We start from the raw sequence: 18,111 nt of genomic DNA, 5'->3' as shown, positions 1-18,111 counted from the left end.
AGAAATTATTGGTGTTGCCTCAGGTCAGAAAGTCATTTCCTTTTCTGGAAAAGCCTAACTTAAACACCATCCCTTAGAGTTTCAGACTTATAAAACTAACTTTTGATCAGTGCATAAATTTTCTGATTGCACTGATTCTTAATCCTCAGTTCCAGTTAGAACTCAGGATATGAATCAAGAGGGGGAAAACAAGTATCGTTCCAATTTTAGTATATGTGCTGCCAAAGTGAGCACTCATTGTGCAATTACCTATGGGTAATTTGGAAACTAGAAAAAGTCCCTAGACAGCATATATGTCGTAATCTTGATGCCTATTTACCAGACCCCACACCAGGCCCCAGCCTCCAGGATAGAGCTGGGGGGGACCAGTGATCCTCAGGGATTATCCAGCCCAGTGACTTCCATGCTGTGTGGTAGGTCTGTCACCAGAGGGAAGAGGTACTTCTGCCCTCTCCCCGGCTCACACATGAACCTCTCACTGCAAAGCAAGGGAGCTCATATTCTACCAGCCTTTCTTTAAAGGAAAAGATGTACTTTCAAAGCAAACTGTTGAGAGCTACTTAGTCCAACTCACTTTCCTTATAGATGGAGAACCTAAAAGCAAGACAAGTTAATACCCAAGTTAGAACTAGAACTTGGATCTACTTGGTGAACTACTTTCTGCTTTACCATGCTGAATCTGTTCCCTTTTCAGATCCCCATCAGTAGTGAGATCGAAGGGATGAACATTTTAGGATTGGTCCTTTTTGCCCTGATGCTGGGAGTGGCTCTGAAGAAGCTAGGCCGTGAGGGAGAGGGGCTCATCCATTTCTTCAGTTCCTTCAATGAGGCAACAATGGTGCTGGTGTCCTGGATCATGTGGTGAGTGTCTCCCTGCAGCCTTTTTCCCCTCATATTTCTCCCCATGTTTAGGTTACCTGGGGTGGGGGCTACCTAGCCCAGTGTTCTCGTGTGGTTGGCACCAGTCTGCATACAGGGAGTGATGGAGGTGAAGGCAGCATCTCCCCTTGTCTAAGACCTCAGAGAATTAAATGCACCAGTTTCTAGCCCTCGTGTCCACACTGACCCACTGTTGGCCCAGATCATTTTATAAAGCAATGAATCCCATTCATTTGCTATCTGCTGTATAAACTAAGGCTCGTTTACCCTAAAGTGATTGGAGGTCCCTCACTATAGTGTTTCACGTCAGGGACAACCTATCTCAACCCCAGACATATGGAAAACTTGCCATGTCTTGTAGGTAAAATTTGATTTCCTAAATGTTCCTTTGTATAACAGCAATGAAAAGATGATTGCTCAGTGTAAACCACTAGATTAATTGTTGGCAAAGAAAAAAAAAAAGGTGAAAATGCAACCAGCTCCCCGAAAGCAATGTCTCAGAACTGCCAATTCCAGTGCTCATGCTGTAAGCTTTTTATGGCATTTCACCCATGCCAGACCTCTGTGGCTTTTAGCTGCTAACCATTAATTGTTAAAAACTAGCTGCTGCTTTCAGGCACAAAGTATTTGCTTACTGTCAACCTTCAAGATCCCAGAACTTTGTTCTTTCCAATGGCATTGAGTGCCAGCTGGACTGATTTTAGAAATTTCAAACTGAGTGAGAAGCCAAGTCTAGACCCTCCCCCCAGTTATGGCATTCCTCATTCTCTCTCTCTCTTTTCCTCTCCCTCTCTCTTTGTGAGTCACTGGGCTTGAATTCGGCCTAGGAGCAGTCCCTGAGCTCTTCAGCTCAAGGCTACCACCCTATCCTTGAGCCAAGCCCCACTTCCCATTTTCTAGAGGATATTGGACATAGGAGGATAAGAGTCTCAGGTCATTTTGTGCACAGACTGGCTTTGAACCTTGATCCTCAGATCTCAGCCTCCTGAGTAGCTAGCATTACAGTCATGAGCCACCATGCCCGGCTCTCTTCATTGTCTTCTTGAAAACATGCTACTTTATAGGACTGTTGATGAGCTGGGCTAACAACTGGTATTTTTGGAGAGGAGAAAGTTGTTTCATCAGATGGAAAGTTCTTCTCTTAACTATTTTTCCAGTCTAAAATCCTCGCAGAGTGTAGATTGAAGAGAACTTTTATTACAAACAAGGGCAACCAAGCAGCGTATGTTTTTCTTTGGGTCTGGCTCACTTTGCTTAACATAATTTTTTCCAAGTCCTCATTTCCTTACCACTGGGGATATGTCATTCTTTCTGATGGAGGCATAGAATTCTATTATGTATATATTCTGCATTTTCTTGATCCATTCATCTACTGAGGGGCATCTGGGTTGAGTCCATATCTTCACTATGGTAAATAATACTGCAGTGAATATGGTTGTGCTAGCAGCTTTAGTGTGGCCTTGTTTGTGGTCATTTGGGTAAATACCCAAGAGTGGGATGCATATGACCAAATAAAATGACACTTATCAAAATGAGCTCCAAGAAATGGAAAAAAGAGGGTTTTTTTTAATGTACTTTTTGCAGTTGTTATTTTCCTATTGTTTATTCTCTGTTGTTATCACTGTTCTTTTTTTCTTTACCCTTTGTCTTATATATAAGTTTATATGATTTGGGGAAGGAAAGCAGAACCACAGAAACACAGGACAAAGGGTAAAACAATGCAACAATGACACTAAATTGGAAATGAACTTTACAACTTGGGGCAGGGAAGATGAGTCAGTGCAGGGAGAAGTGGGAGAAAGCGAGGGAGGGGGTAATACTTCAAAAAAAGAAATGAACTCATTACCTTACTTATATAACTGTAACCCTTTTGTTCATCACCTTTACGATAAAATAAAATAAAACCTTATGCAAGAAAGAGGTACTCCCAGGCTAGAGCATGTGACTTCAATCTGGAAACCAATTTAGTATTCAATCTAATGTCTTGGTTAGTTATATCAGCAGTACACAGGGAGGCAGATGTCTGACTACCATGGGAGATCATTTTCCAGAAAGTACATAGGACAAAGAATTAAAAGGTTTTGTTGGATGGCTCACTTTGTAGTCTAAAACAACCTTGAACTTGGGATCCTCTTAACACCACCTCCGAAGTTTTGGGATTATAAATGTAAGCCAGGGGGAGGGTAATGGGGACCAAGACATGTGAAAGGGTATCAATGTATGTGAATTAATGCACCTTCTATCTGGCAAATATCATGTAACCCTTTTATTAAATACAATAAAAAAATACTAAAAAAAAATAAATGTAAGCCAACACACTCAGCCTAAAATTGGAGTTTTAAATGCTGTAGCATTTAAAGGACCTCAACTAAGTTTGGGAGAATTTGAAAATTTTCAATAATAGTAGCTCTTTTCCTCCAAATACCTACTTTAAAACCAAAGCATCTGGGCTGGGAATGTGGCTTAGTGGTAGAGTGCTTGCCTAGCATGAATGAAGCCTGGTATTCAATTCCTCAGTACTACATAAACAGAAAAGTCCAAAGTGGTGCTGTAGCTCAAGTGGTAGAGTGCTATCCTTGAGCAAAAGAAGCTCAGGGACAATGCCCAGGCCATGAGTTCAAGCTCCCAGGCTGGCCAAAAACAAAAACAAACAAATAAACAAAAAAAAACCATCATAAAAAACAAAGCACCTCCCACGGGGGAAAAAAAAAAAAAAAAGAAGGCCAGGTGCAGTGGCTCATGCCTGTAATGCTAACTACTCAGGAGGCTGAAATCTGAGGATCAAGTTCAAAGCCAGCCCAGGCACAAAAGTGGGAAGTGGGCCTTGGCTCAAGATTAAGGCAGTAGCCTTGAGCTGAAGAGCTCAGGGACAGTGCCCAGGCGAGTTCAAGCCCCATCATCCACAAAAAAAAAAAAAAAAAAAAAAATTACCCAGACACAGTGGCTCACGCCTGTAATTCTAGCTACTTAGGAGGCTGGGATCTGAGTATCTTGGTTCAAGGTCAGCCTGGACACTAAAGTCCATTACTCTTTTTTTTTTTTTTTTGCCAGTCCTGGGCTTGAGCTCAGGGCCTGAGCACTGTCCTTGGTCTTTCTCAAGGCTAGAACTCTACCACTTGAGCCTCAGCACCACTTCTGGCTTTTTTCTATATATGTGGTACCAAGGAATCGAACCAGGGTCTTCGTGCATGCTAGGCAAGCACTTTAACCACTAGGCCAAACTCCCGGCCCTGTCCATTAGACTCTTATCTCCAATTAACCACTAGAAAACCAGAAGTGGTGCTGTGGCTCAAGGGGTAAGGTGGTAGCCTTGAGCTGAAGAACTCAGTGACAGCGCCCAGGCCCAGAGTTCAAGCCCCCGACCACCACCACCAACAACAAAATTAAAGCACCTGAGTATCTGTTCACTGAAATCACTAAAAAAGAATGACCAGCTGGGTGAGGTGGCTCATGCCTATCCTAGTACTCAGGAGGCTGAGATCTGAGGATCACTGTTCAGACACTAAAAGGCCCGTGAGACTCTTATCTCCAATTATCCACCAGAAAACCGGAAGTGATGCTGAGGTTCAGGGGGTAGGGTGGTAGCCCTGAGCTGAAGAGCTCAGGGACAATGCCCAGGCCCAAAGTTCAAGTCCCACAGTCAAAAAAAAAAAAAAAGATAAAGAAAAAGACCAATTATGGTAAAATGGAAAATGTATATTAGTAATGGGAAAATTTGAAAATGGAAAAAGTATATGAGTAGGCAATTCATAGAAGAAGAAACCTGAGTAAGCAGTAAGTGTATTAAGAACTGTCCAGCTTCATCAGAAATTAGAGCAATGAACATTTGGTTTTACCAGGGACTGGTAAGGGCAAGGAAAAGTCTTTTGTCATTTGGGGCTGACTGTTCTTTGTTGTGTGCATGGGAGGTGGTAAGGATTGATGAGGATTGATGGCATCCTGGCCTCTGCCTGGAAGCCACTAGGCACCATGCTCCATAGTTGTGATATAACAACCAAAGCTGTTCTCAAGATTCCTGCGGGAGTGCCCTGGGCTCAAATCTTTCCCTGGTGAATTGGTAGAGGAGGATGATACTTCTCTCCACCACAGGTGGGAATGGAAACTGGAGTGGCTACGCTGAAGAACAAGTCAGCAGTACCCACTAAAATTAAAGTGCATGCCTACACACACACACACACACACACACACACACACACCCTCCACACACCTACCTGTATTTCTCATTCTTAGAGTCCCCTATTAGAGGACACAGGCATGTGAGGTGTGTTAACAATGGGTTTGTAATGATAAATTCCCAGAATCAATTTAAATAGCATTAATACAATTAGCAAATAACACTACAGTATTCTACAGGTTATCCATTTTTATTTTAAGTAATGAGGTAAGGATAGAAAAAGCCCAAAAGTTCATCAGTGGATGGATGGCTAAATGGTATATTCAGCCCTTAAAAGGAGTGAATTTTCTTAATTTTTTTTTGATGGGTCATGGGGCTTGAACTCATCCTGGACACTGTCCCTGAGCTCTTCAGCTCAAGGCTACTGCTCTACCCTTGAGCCAGTTTTCTAGGGGTTAGTTGGAGATCAGAGTCTCAGGTCCTTTTGTGCCCAGGGTTGGCTTTGAACCTTGATCCTCAGATTTCAGCCTCCTGAGTAGCTAGCAGTGTGGAGGTACTTAATGCCACTGAACTGAATGGCTAAGTGACTGAAATGTCCAATTTTATGTACATTTCACTGTAGTAATAAAAGGAATGGGGTAGATCTCTAGGTAGACATAGGAAAAGATAGGAAACAAATATAGGGTTAAAATGCATTCCTACATGCATAAATGCAGAAGCAAAAGCAGAAGCAGAAGTGAGAAAGGGTATGGCTGGGAGATGATGCCCAAAGAGGAATTTGATCTTGTTTATAATGTTTAAAGATCTTCTTTGTAATAGGGCTTGAACTCCGGGCCTGGTTGAGCTCTTCAGCTCAAGGCTACTGCCCTACCTGTGGGCCTGGGCATTGTCCCTGAGCTTCAGCTCAAGGCTACCACCCTACCCTTGAGCCACAGCCCCGCTTTCCATTTTCTACAGTGAACTGGGGATGAGTCTCACGTCCTTTAGAGCCTGGGCTGGTTTTGAACCTGGATCCTCAGATCTCAGCCTCCTGAGTAGCTAGGATTATAGGCATGAACCACAGTGTCTGGCTAATGTTTTAAGTTTTTGAAGATAGAATATATTTTATGTATGATGATGAGATTTGAAATTAGTAACAGTGCTTAGAAGATGACCAGGAAGAAACCTTAAGCAGCCAATGGCTTTGGCTTTCTGCTTTGAGAGCTTGGGAGGCAGGTGTGAGATTTCACCCTATTCCTTCTGTTGTAGTGCCTTGAAATTTACAAGTTAAATCCACATTATAACCTTTTTCTGAGTTTTCATTAAATTCAGAACAGCTAACTTTTGTTCTCTGTAGCTCACAGAAGTCAGTCCTTCTTCTGCCTTTAAAAAAAACCTTCACGTTCTAGCAGCACTCCCAGAGAGTCATTGTTCATGACTTTTTCCCACGGGATCATGTGTTCTAAACCACAAAGAATATAAAACTTCACACAAGTCCCAGCTTTGTATCACAGCAATTCTGAGAAATAGAAGTTTAGTCTTTCCTGTTTGTAAGTTCCCAAAACAAGCCTGAGCAGAGCTGAAAGTCAAGTTCACAGTCTCAGAGCTTTTGATCCTTGGTCCCTTGTCTTTCGGCCTGGGAGCTCATGTGCATGGTAGCATCTTCCATGGATACACTGGAGCATTGAGTGTTGTGGTACTTGCCTGTAATCCCAGCATTCAGGAGGTTGGGCTACATGGAAAGAACCTGACTCAAATAAATAAATAAATAAACAAACAAATAAATACATACATAAAACAAAAAGAAAACATGTGTGATTCAGCCAGTCTCACGATGGGTAAAATGAAGATGACTGACCCCAGTTCTTTTCTGGGTTTAGGATTATCTTAGAACAAGATAATGACCTAACTGAAAGTTCATGTATTCTGTTTCAGGAAGGGCCAGTATCTCACCCCCAACTCCTCCTCACCACCATCCTGACCACTGCTGACCCTGTGCTTCTACCCTAGGTACGTGCCTGTGGGCATTATGTTCCTGGTTGGAAGCAAGATTGTGGAAATGAAGGACATTATCGTGCTGGTGACCAGCCTTGGGAAATACATCATCGCGTCCATATTGGGCCATATTATTCATGGAGGAATTGTTCTGCCCCTTGTTTATTTTGCTTTTACACGCAAAAATCCATTCAGATTCCTCCTGGGCCTCCTCACACCATTTGCAACAGCATTTGCTACCTGTTCCAGGTGAGTGGGCTTGGGGTGCGCTTGCTGATCTAAGCCACACGGGTGTGGAAGCAGGCAGCCTAGTGGCAGGTGCACTGCCAGGCTTTAGTTGGGGAGCATTTTTGCCCTGAGGCTACATGTGGATCTGAAGAAATTCCGAACAGGTGAACGAAGTAAATTATACAACAACATTTCAATCCAGAAAGCCAAGCTGGGAATAATTTGGGGATTCACAAAAGCCTCCTGTTACTAGAAACTTTGAAACAATTCTGGTTTTTCACATCTTTCAAGGAAAGACCAGAACTTGAACGCTGCTAACTGCTTGGTCCCAGAGTCTGAGATGAGTAATGTATGTCTGGCCTGAAGAGGCCATTGTGAGGGCTGACGGCAGTTTTTCCATTTCTAGTTCAGCTACCCTGCCTTCTATGATAAAGTGCATTGAAGAGAACAATGGTGTGGACAAGAGGATCAGCAGATTCATTCTGCCCATCGGGGCCACTGTGAACATGGATGGAGCAGCCATCTTCCAGTGCGTGGCCGCAGTGTTCATCGCCCAGCTCAACAACGTTGAGCTGAATGCAGGGCAGATTTTCACAATTCTGTAAGCTTGATACTCTTTCCCTCATCTTTGGGCCTGACTCAAAACCCGAGATTATCCCCATCCTTTTTTTTTTTTTTTTTGGTGGTGGTGGTCGGGGGGAGGGGGAAAAGACCAAAATTCTGGTCTCAGTTGTAAAGTGCAGATAGTGTGCATTTATTACAATCATTTCTCATTATCTTAAGGGCACTAATTCCAGGAGTTCCTTTATCTCCCATACTTAAGTCCCTTGTATAGAATGGGCAGAATTTGCATATAAGCTACTCATTTGTCCTCTAAATCCTCTCTAGATTACTAAGCATATCAGCTATAATGTTAAATGATATGTAGATAGCTGTTACACCGTGTTGCTTAGGGCACGATGACAAGGGGGGAAGTTCTGTGCATGTTTAGTAGAGTCATAATTTTTAAAAATATTTTTTACAGTTGGGATTTTGGCCTAGTGGCAGAGTGCTTGCCTAGCATGCATGAAGACCCAGGTTCGATTCTTAGGTACCACATACATAGAAAAAAGCCAGAAGTGGTGCTGAGGTTCAAGTGGTAGAGCTCTAGCCTTGAGAAAAATTCCAAGGACAGGGCTCAGGCCCTGAGCTCAAGCCCAGGACTGGCAAAAAAAAAAAAAATTTACCCATGGTTGGTTGACTCTGAGGATATGATGGGGTAAATGCAGGCAGGTGAGTACAGTCTATCTCCTTGGCTCCTAGAATCGATGGTAGAGTAATTTCCACTTCTAAGCCTGTCTGCATTTCTGTGTTCCCTCTGCCCCAGTTGTGCTCTGTGTGAGTGACTGACATTGCTTTGCCATCCCCTAGAGTGACGGCCACAGCATCCAGCGTTGGAGCAGCGGGTGTGCCAGCTGGAGGGGTCCTCACTATCGCTATTATCCTGGAGGCCATTGGGCTGCCCACTCATGACCTCTCTCTGATCCTCGCTGTGGACTGGATTGTGTAAGTAGAAAGTCTTGAGAACACCGGGAAAAAAGTCTTGTGTTCCCTAGGAGCATGACACTGCTAAGCCTGGGGCATATGGAGAAACTTAAAACAGCCCCCTCTACCTTGTGAAGGAGCCTGTACGGAGGTGGCAGGGCCAGATTTAGAGATAGGAAACATTAAGCAATGTGGAATTCAAGGGTCTAAGAGCGTTCATGAGTGATGAAAATTTGCCTGCAGCATCCAGAAAAGTGAGGATCCAGGACCAAGTCACTCATCCCAGACCCAGGAGTGCGAAAGTCTATGGAGCTGCTGGCTGCACAGGGTCCTAAGTAACTGAAGTAGTGAGCATTTGAAAATGATTTTCCCTAGCTTGGCTATGTGTGAAGGAGGATTTCTGCACAAAGAGAGAAAGTGAGCCCTGCTTATGGGAATGGCTGCAACGTAGGCTCAGAAGTAGTCAAAGAGGTGATCTGAACCAACAACTCCAAGCCTCGTGGGATGGTACAGAAGTTTCTGGATGCTGATTCCTTGAGTCTTGTGATACATTTGCAGGTGTAAATAACACCTATCTATAGAGAAGACCACCTGAAGTAGTGACGTTCAGATAGCAGAGCATATAAGTACAACAGAAGCCCCGGAGCCCAGCACCTGGACTCAAGTCCTAGCTTTTCTATGCAGCAGCTGCATAATGTGAACTCTTCTGTGTTGTGTTCTGCTGGGCCCAGGGCCCAGATTCTGGACAGAGAAGAGAGCATTCAGTAACTATTTAGTGAAGAAGGCACTCCTGTGGGGCTGGTCACAACCAAGCAGAAGAGAACCTGAACCAAGGTGCCTGACTGGGCTTCTGGGTTGAGAATGGTTAAAAGGGGCTAGTCAGAATCCTTAGGCCGCTTCTTAGGGAAAGGTGAGTGAAAGATCCCACAGAGACTCCTGTTGCCTGATACCTTATCAGAGGAAAATCTGTCCCTAAGCTGGCAGCCTAGACAGAATCAGAGTGGTGTTTAGGAAGGGAAATAGGGTCACCATGGCCGCCCAAAGCCTCTAACCTCAAAGCAATGGCTTCAGCCCTCTGGGATCCTTTAGGAATAATAGTGTGTGATCTCCCTTTTGTTCAAAAAGGCATAGTACAGCTGTCTCACAGACTTTTATCTACAATTAATCACAAACAACTAGAACTGGGGTTGTGGCTTAAGTGGTAGAATACTAGCCTTGAGCACAAAGGCTCAGGAACAGCACGCAGGCCTAGAAATAAAAAGGGGGATGGGACACAGTACTATCTCCAAGCTCCAGAGACAGGAATGGCCTTGGACCAACATGCAGCAAGCAAGCTGAAAAGACCAAGGTAGGCTTTCTATGAGGTGGTGCTTGCCAAGAGCCATAGAATGCATGGGAGATTAGTGCCATAGAGTGAAGCAGGGCCAAATTGAGAATGCCAAGGGGAAGATAGCTGGATGCCAAGCCACATCTACTTTCTTCTCCAGTTACGTATGATGTGATGTGATGACGTCCGCTGGCATAGAAAAAGGAACTCTCAGAGTTGTGGAACAGGCATTAGCTTATCTTCTTTCTTCAAATTTTCTAACAGCAAAATGTGTTTGTATGTATGTGCATGAGTGTGTGCGTGCATATACTCCTATGGGAGCCATACTGATGCTTGAACTCTGGGCCTGGGAGCCATCCCTTAGCTTTTTCTGCTCAAGGATTGCCACAGCTCCACTTTTGGCTTTCTGGTTCTTAACTGGAGGCGAAAGTCTCAGACTTTCCTGCCTGGGCTAGTTTCAGACTACGATCCTTAGATCTCAGCTTCCTGAGTAGTTAGGATTATAGGCATGAGCCACTGGCACCCGACTTCTACTTTTTTTTTTTCAATCTTTAATTAGTTGTCCAAAGGATGGCCATTTAACAAAGAAGTTTATGAGTCTATATCTCAATCGGTGTCATCCTTTTTCCTAACTCATCCCTCGCCTACCCATCACTTCCCTCATTCTTCTTAATTCTGTAGGTTATACATTGGATTCTTGTCTGCACCACTTGTATATATTCCTACGAGAGTAAAAGAACGTTCAAAGAAAATCAATTTAGGGCAAGCCCCTTAGTGACATGACTTCCAGAAAACCAAGTCCCTCTACTCACAACTTTCCAATGGCCATCACCTACCTAAGACAAAGCCTTGCTCCTCCCAGCTTTTCTCCTGATGGCCTTGAATGTGACCCCCAGCCCTTTCTTTCTCTGCCAGGGACAGGACCACCACCGTGGTGAACGTTGAGGGGGATGCCCTGGGCGCCGGCATTCTCCACCACCTGAATCAGAGGGCAGTGAAGAAGGATGAGCAGGAGCTGAGGGAAGTGAAGGTAGAAGCCATCCCCAACTACAAGGCTGAGGAGGAGACGTCACCTCTGGTGACACACCAGAACCCCACTGGCCCGGTAGCCAGCGCCCCAGAACTGGAATCCAAAGAGTCAGTGCTGTGAAGGGGCAGGGCCGAGGGCTGAGGTCGGCCAGCCTCCATGGACTTGAGCATGGCCTCCGTGGACTCGGCGTCTCCAGAGCGATTCTCTGGCCCAGTCACACCAGTTTCATGATGACTTTTCAGCCCAGTTGCTGGGCTCCCTAGTGGGAACTGGTGAGCAAGGACCAGGACACTCTGACATTTGGCTTCTTCCATGTCCACATGTAGATGTGGAGGCCCCAGGGCTCTGTGGGGAAAACAGCTGCCCGCTTGGGAAGGTTACGGGCTGGTGGGAGCCTGTGGGGAGAGACTGAGAAAACACATATGTATTCTCCATTGCCACATCAGCTCTGCATCAGGTGCTTTCTGGGCATACCCTGGGGATTTTCGGTCACCTGTGCCATTGCCTCCTGAACTGTCGTTATTGGGAGAAATGACCAAATTCTTAGCCTTGGCTGGAATTTGCTGAGCTGGGACTCAAGTTTTTAAAGGACTGCATTGCAGCTAAACTGTCGTGGCTTCTGGAGGACCAGGTGCACTGCTGGGGTCTCTAGTCAGGAAACCATTTGTTCTGAGGTCCAAAGGGGGATTGCAAACTTGGGTAAAACACACACCGCGGTCCTCATTTCTTTCCCAGTCCTGGAGCACTTCTCCGCTTCTCTGGAGCCTGGCCTCTGCTAACTCTTCACCTTTATTTCCGTCCACTCGGACTTGGCCAGAGGACCTCTTCCTGTGGTTAGGTATGACCTATGACAGTGTATGAATTTATTATAATTGGATGAGAATCCTTAGAATGCATGCAAAAACAACATTACCAAAATAATCCCTTCAAAAGGAACCCAGGTACTAGGGTGTGCCTATTCCCAGGCCCCTGAGCTTTAGCTGCTTCCACAGATGTGAACTCCTTGCCTCTTGTTACATGAAACTGTAAGTTTATTAGTGAAATGGTCCATGTGCCTCCAACACCAAGCATTTCAATGTTAGTCTTGGGGTGGAGGCTCGTAGAACTCGAAATCTGCTGTTTCAAGTTAGTGAGTCTGTTGATAAGTTCACAGTATATGTCCTGCAGCAATCCTCGTGCTGATGTTACCTGCCTCTTACCTACCTCAGAGAGATCTGGTGAGGCAAACTACATGCACTTCCTTTATATTTTTTTCTTTCCATGCTGAGGTTTGACTTCAGGGCTTCACATGGCTAGACAGGCATTCTACTACTTGAGCTACATCTCTAGCCCCATTTTTTCATGCTGATTATTTTTGAGATGTCTCACTTTCTTCCCAGGTACTGGCCTGCACTGGGATCTACCTATTTTAGTTTTCTTGTTAAAGCTAGGATGACAGGTGCACACCAGTATCTAGCCAGCTATCTGTTGAAAAGGGGTCTTCCAAGCTTTTCTGCCCTTCTGGCAGAACTGCTAGACCATGAACCTCCATGCTTCTGATCTCAGCCTGGAAAGTAGCTAGGGTTACAAATGTGAGCTACTGGCACCCAGCTCGCCAAGTGCTGATTTTTGTGTAAGTGATGGCTTTGGCCATGGAGAATGCCTCCTAATAAGGGCAGCTTTCCTGAGTGGGGTTCTGTTCTCTTTATGAATCAACTCCTTGAACCACTCATTCTTTTTTTTCCATGTTGTAATTAATAGAAGGGTAACATTACATTCGCCAGATGGAAGGTGCATTACTTCACATGCATCGATACCCTTTCTCATGTCTTGGGGGACCACTCATTCTTTATGTATCTTTTTGGGGTTTTTTTGTTTTGTTTTTGTTTTTTTTTTGCCAGTCCTGGGCTTGAGCTCAGGGCCTGAGCACTGTCCTTAGACTTTTTCAAGACTAGAGCTCAACCACTTAAGCCTCAGCACCAATTCCAGCTTTTTCTAGATATGTGGTACCGAGGAATTGAACCCTGGTCTTCGTGTATGCTAGGCAAGCACTCTACCACTAGGCCAAACTCCTAGCCCTTTATGAATCATTTGTTAGCACCCAATGTATCCTCTTCCTTACTTTCCATCACATCTCTAGGTATCCAACTTTGCTGTGACCCCAGGTCCAAGCACTGCTTTTGCCATCCACCCCCCACAGACCATTCAAGTCCCCAGTGCTCTGTCTCATTCGTTGTCTTATTATCCCTGTTGTGTGTCACCTGGTCCTACAGGCAGGGGAAACACCTTTAGGATGTGTGTGCTGATGCTCTGAGAATGAGCAGATGGGTAAGACCTTTTTCTTTTCTTTTCTTTTTGCCAGTCCTGGTACTTGACTCAAGGTCTGAGCACTGCCCTTGTGCTTTCTCAAGGCTAGCATTCTACCACTTGAGCCACCGTACCACTTCTGGCTTTTTCTAAGTATGTGGTACTGAGGAATTGAACCCCGGTCTTGGTGCATGCTAGGCAAGCACTCTACCACTAGGCCAAACTCCCAGCCCTGAAACCTTTTCTTTTAAAAATTTTTATTGTTATTATATAGGTAATGTTCAGAGATATGATGGAAGGTAAGGAAGAGGGGAGAAGGGCTGTGCCTAAGTGGAAGGGGTGAAGATGAGCCACAAGGCCCAGAGCTGACCTGGCAGTGGGAGGGCCCAGCTCTCTAAACCAGCTAAATCCTACTCCAGTCTCCTGTGAGCCCAGAGTGGCCAGGGGCTTAACAGAGATGTCCCTAGAACCTTCTACCACTGGCCAGAGCTGAAGCAAATACCTTAAAGAGTAGACAATCACATTGTTGCATAACAACTACAAATAGACACTATTTTTCAGACTTTGCTAACTTTTTTCTTACATGTACATATATATATGTATACATAAAATGTGTATATATTCACATACATGTAAGTGTATGTGTGTACTTTTACCTATAATTCAAACAAGTTTAAGTTTGGATAGAGGAGGACTAAATTATAAGCAGTATGTCTTTAGTATCCTCATTTTTCCATTTCTAAATATTAATTTTTACAAAGTTTGGAATTCAGAGCTGGCAATGAGATCCATTGGTTGAACTCTCACGTCCCAATCAGTAGCCTGTATTAAAGGAAGTGCTGCTGTGGTCCAGAGAGGTGTGCTTCAGTGAGGCTGGAAGAGGGAAAAGGTGTCATGTCTCCCTGTTTTTCAGTCCACAGAGAAGTCAGTAGACTAAGGGTTCTAAGAACAAATCTGCTGCCACTGTCTGAAATGTTTCCCCTGCCATTCTGTATCGTGTTGTAAACATTGTCCCTCTCTGATGTTTTGTACATATAACACTTGCCTTAAAATGTAGCACAGTCCTCAAAGGAGAATATACTATTTCTACTGGGACCTGCCTGTGCTTGACTCCTGACTTGTGGTGGGAAAGGGCTGACTTAATGAAGCTAATGCTCTCCTAGGGGATAAGCTAGATTGACTGGATTGAGTTTTTCTTGCTCTTTCCAGCCAGCATAAGCCCCCAAGGCAAGGCTGTGTCAGGAGGGCAAAGCTTGGGTTCTGAGTCACCAAGTTATCTCTGCCCTCCCTCACCCCCCAACTAGTGAACATCAAGTTACCTAGGTCCCACTCCTCACTAACAGGACTCTTGAAAAAAGTATGGTTTTGCCACATACATCCATAAAATTAGGGCATGTCAGAACAGGTAAGTTAACAGGCTTTAACTGAGTCCTATGTAAGCCAAGCACAAAACAGAAATAATGAAGAAAGCCCAGAGGCCATAGAATTACTGGGAAAGTCCCTGCAGGAGGGCAGTTGTTCATGTCTCTACCCAGTCACTGACCTGGACATTTTCATCTCTTCATACTATGTGGAACTGGTTTTTATTTCTGGCAAAAGCATAAAAAAAGAGGGGAGAATTTGCACAGATCAAAGGAAAAAATAACTAGATTTCTCCCCTGGAGTATGGCTGGGTTGCCTGAATTCTCCCACATACAGTGTTTGGAAACAAGACTAGTACTCAGTGAGTCAGTTTTTCAAGGACAGCAGATCCATACAAATGACTAGACTAGGAAGAGCACCCGTGTGTTGGCTCAGAAACCTGCTCAAAAGAACTTTCAGTTAATTCCACGAACAGTAGAAACCCTGTGGCCAGGAGAAGCATGGGCTGTGGGTTCCAGTCCTATATCTGCCACTGACTTTCGTGTGACCCTCATCTCTCCATGCCTCAACCTCCTCAAATTAAAATGTGATAACTGACAATGACATGGGCGTATGTGAAGATGTTAAATGTTCAGAAAAGCACCCGAGTGTGGAATGTGCTGTGTCACAGCTGGCTTAAAATAGACACGTAGCTAGAAACGTTCCTGACCAGCCTGAGTCCTTTTGTATCTGGGCCCAACAAGGATTATAAGACAGAGAGGAAGATTTGTCTCAACTTGTGAGCCTCTGCTCATGTGTGCCTGCATGTATAGGAGTGTGTCCATTGCTTAACAGTATGTTTGGGAAAAAACATTAACTGCCTGGGGAACCCCAGATGTCCTTGCCTCATAAAAGGTTTTCCACTCACAACTGCCTCTCTTCCAAGTGGCAATCCAGGCTACAGACCCTTCCAGCCACACATTGTCTTCCACAAGAGGACTTATTCTCTTGCCCTATGTTCTGTCTTTAGCCAATACTCAGAGGAGGCTAAAGATATGGGTGGGTGGTGGGTTCTGTCTGCCTGCCAACTTTAGGGCCCTGACTGGCAGGTCCATGGCTTAGACTCTCAAGGAGTGAAGGAGCATATAAGTGGGGAAATATTAAAGCACTCATTGGGCCAGGAGTAGTGGCCTACTGGTAGAGTGCTCACCTAACATGCACGAAGTCCTGGGTTCAATTCCTTGGTACTACATACACAGGAAAAAAGCCAGAAGTGATTCTACGGCTCAAGTGGTAGAGCTGTAGCCTTGAGAAAGTCCAAGGACAGTGCCCAGGCCCTGAGTTCCAGCCCCAGGGCTGGCAAAACAAACAGACAAAAGCATGATAATGACATTGGAGATTGTCTCAGCTCCCAGCAAGGAGTGCAGCCAGTTAAGACCTTGGCCACGAGAACACACTCAGAAGCCACCCGAGAAGGCCCAAGATGTCCTCACCAGAGTCAACATCTCCCGGGAGGAGCCCTCAATAATCATGGATGTTCTGGGTAAGCAAATGCCATTCTTTTGAACATGAGGGCAACTTTGTCTACTGTCTTACATGACAGGTATTCTCCCCTTCCCCCACACCAGGACAAAAACCAACTTTTTTACATTTCACCCCTCACTCTTGCCTTGCAAAACTGGGGATCAGGCATTTTCACATAAATTCCTTACCATTCCAGAGTGCCTTACCCCCTATGCCAGATTCTCATGTAATCAGTGGCCTTACAGACCTTTGCTCCCTGGCTTGACCTGACTCATAGTCCCTTCAGAACTTAGACTATTTAAGTAGGGAAGCAGTTATGTAGTAAAGGGGAAGCAAAAAGTAGGAGGGAGACATGGAGGCAATGTGTTCCTTAAGGAAATCATCCTTAGGTAAGTATTTCATTCAAAGTGACAATGACCCTGCATTTGTTTCCTGATTCACACAGCAGAGGCCAGGAATGAATTACACCTATATTCTGCTTGGAGGCCCCACATCTCAGGAAAAGTTGGAAGGGCCAACCAAAAGTTAGAGAAAAGGTTAGCTGGACAGGGTGGCTCATGCCTGTAACCCTAGCTACTCAGGAGGCTGAGATCTGAGGATCAAGGTTCAAAGCCAGCCCCAGCATAAAAGGACCTGGGACTCATCTCCAATTAACCTCTAGAAAATGAGAAGTGGAGCTTGGCTCAAGGGTAGGGCGGTAGCCTTGAGCTGAAGAGCCCAGGGATAGTGCCCAGGCTGAGTTCAACAAGTTCAAGCCCCATGACCCACCAAAAAAAAAAAAAAAGTCTGTGTGACTCTTATGTCTAATTAACCAGCAAAAAGTAGTCAGAAATGGAAGTGTGGCTCAAGTGGTACACTAGCCTTGAACAAAAAGGCCATGTAATGCACAAAGCCCCAGGTTCAAATGCAGTAACTTTCACTTACACACACACACACACACACACACACACACACACACACACACACACACACACACACATATCCACTCATCAGTACAATCAGTATTACTGCATGCTATCCTGGCTAAAAGCCCTCGTGGCATGGGAACTCTGACAAATGTACACTTGAGCTTTGTCCTTTGGTTTTGAGTCATGCAAATGTCATATATACTTCCTCATGATGTTTGTGTTCTTGTGGGAATAGCTATCAAACAAGAAATAAAAGGAAAGAACGGAAGGAAGGAAGGAAAAAAAGGAAAGGAGGGAGGGAGAAAGAAAGGCCAATGTCAATAAGAACTGGAGGAGGAAAGTGCAGGTGAAAATCAGTGGCCAGGTAGGGTACAGGAAACTCGCTGGCTGATAAACGTCCTGCAACATGAGGCAGAGGTCACGACTGCACGGTTCCTTTTTTGGTGGCTAAAATGAAATCTTTCTTTTTCTGATGTATGACTTTATTATTGTTTTTTTGTTAATAGTACTGGGGACTGAACCTAAGGCCTTATATATGCTAGGCAGGGGCTTTACCACGGAGCTACATCCTCAGCCTTTTTGGATTTTTTTTGTCTGTCTGCCTGTCTGTTTTGAGATGAGGTCTCACTATGCAACTCAGGCTGGTCTTGAATTTTTGATCCTCCTGCTTCAGCCAAGTTAACTGGAATATTGGCATATACCATCGCATCCCTTATGCATACAAATCTGCTCTCATTGTGTCACTTCCAACCTGAGTGGCATTAGTAACTTCTGACAGTACATATTGCTGAGGAAAACTCAAGTATGTCCTCAGCAGCAGCTGGTTTGATGTGGATAACTAACTGCTGATCTTAGAGCTATGTCACTTTTATTATTTTCCCTAAAAAGTAATGTCTTGAAATTTCTCCAAATAACCAACAATGCTTTAATTAGGGGGCAGTGGAGTAATTTCTAGAGTTATAGAGCCACCCTGTGG

At 44.7% G+C, this 18,111-nt stretch overlaps 1 protein-coding gene across 1 annotated transcript in view; it reads left to right on the top strand.

Annotated features, from left to right (window-relative positions):
- The window catches only part of Slc1a4 (solute carrier family 1 member 4), a 29,486-nt gene extending 17,501 nt beyond the window's left edge, over positions 1-11,985 (top strand). Inside the window, exons 5-9 of the mRNA XM_090336794.1 lie at positions 695-861; positions 6,983-7,216; positions 7,602-7,796; positions 8,606-8,740; positions 10,962-11,985. Of these exons, the coding sequence (XP_090192920.1) occupies positions 695-861; positions 6,983-7,216; positions 7,602-7,796; positions 8,606-8,740; positions 10,962-11,196 (966 nt within the window). The 3' untranslated portion in view covers positions 11,197-11,985. The remainder of the gene's footprint in view (positions 1-694; positions 862-6,982; positions 7,217-7,601; positions 7,797-8,605; positions 8,741-10,961) is intronic.
- The last annotated feature ends 6,126 nt before the right edge of the window (positions 11,986-18,111 follow it).

Source organism: Megascapheus bottae, chromosome 7 (assembly GCF_031878675.1).
Source record: "Megascapheus bottae isolate mThoBot1 chromosome 7, mThoBot2.hap1, whole genome shotgun sequence".
Classification (NCBI taxonomy): Eukaryota; Metazoa; Chordata; class Mammalia; order Rodentia; family Geomyidae; genus Megascapheus; species Megascapheus bottae.
The sequence above is the reverse complement of the archived record's forward strand: the minus strand, read 5'-3'. Positions and strand labels throughout refer to the sequence as shown.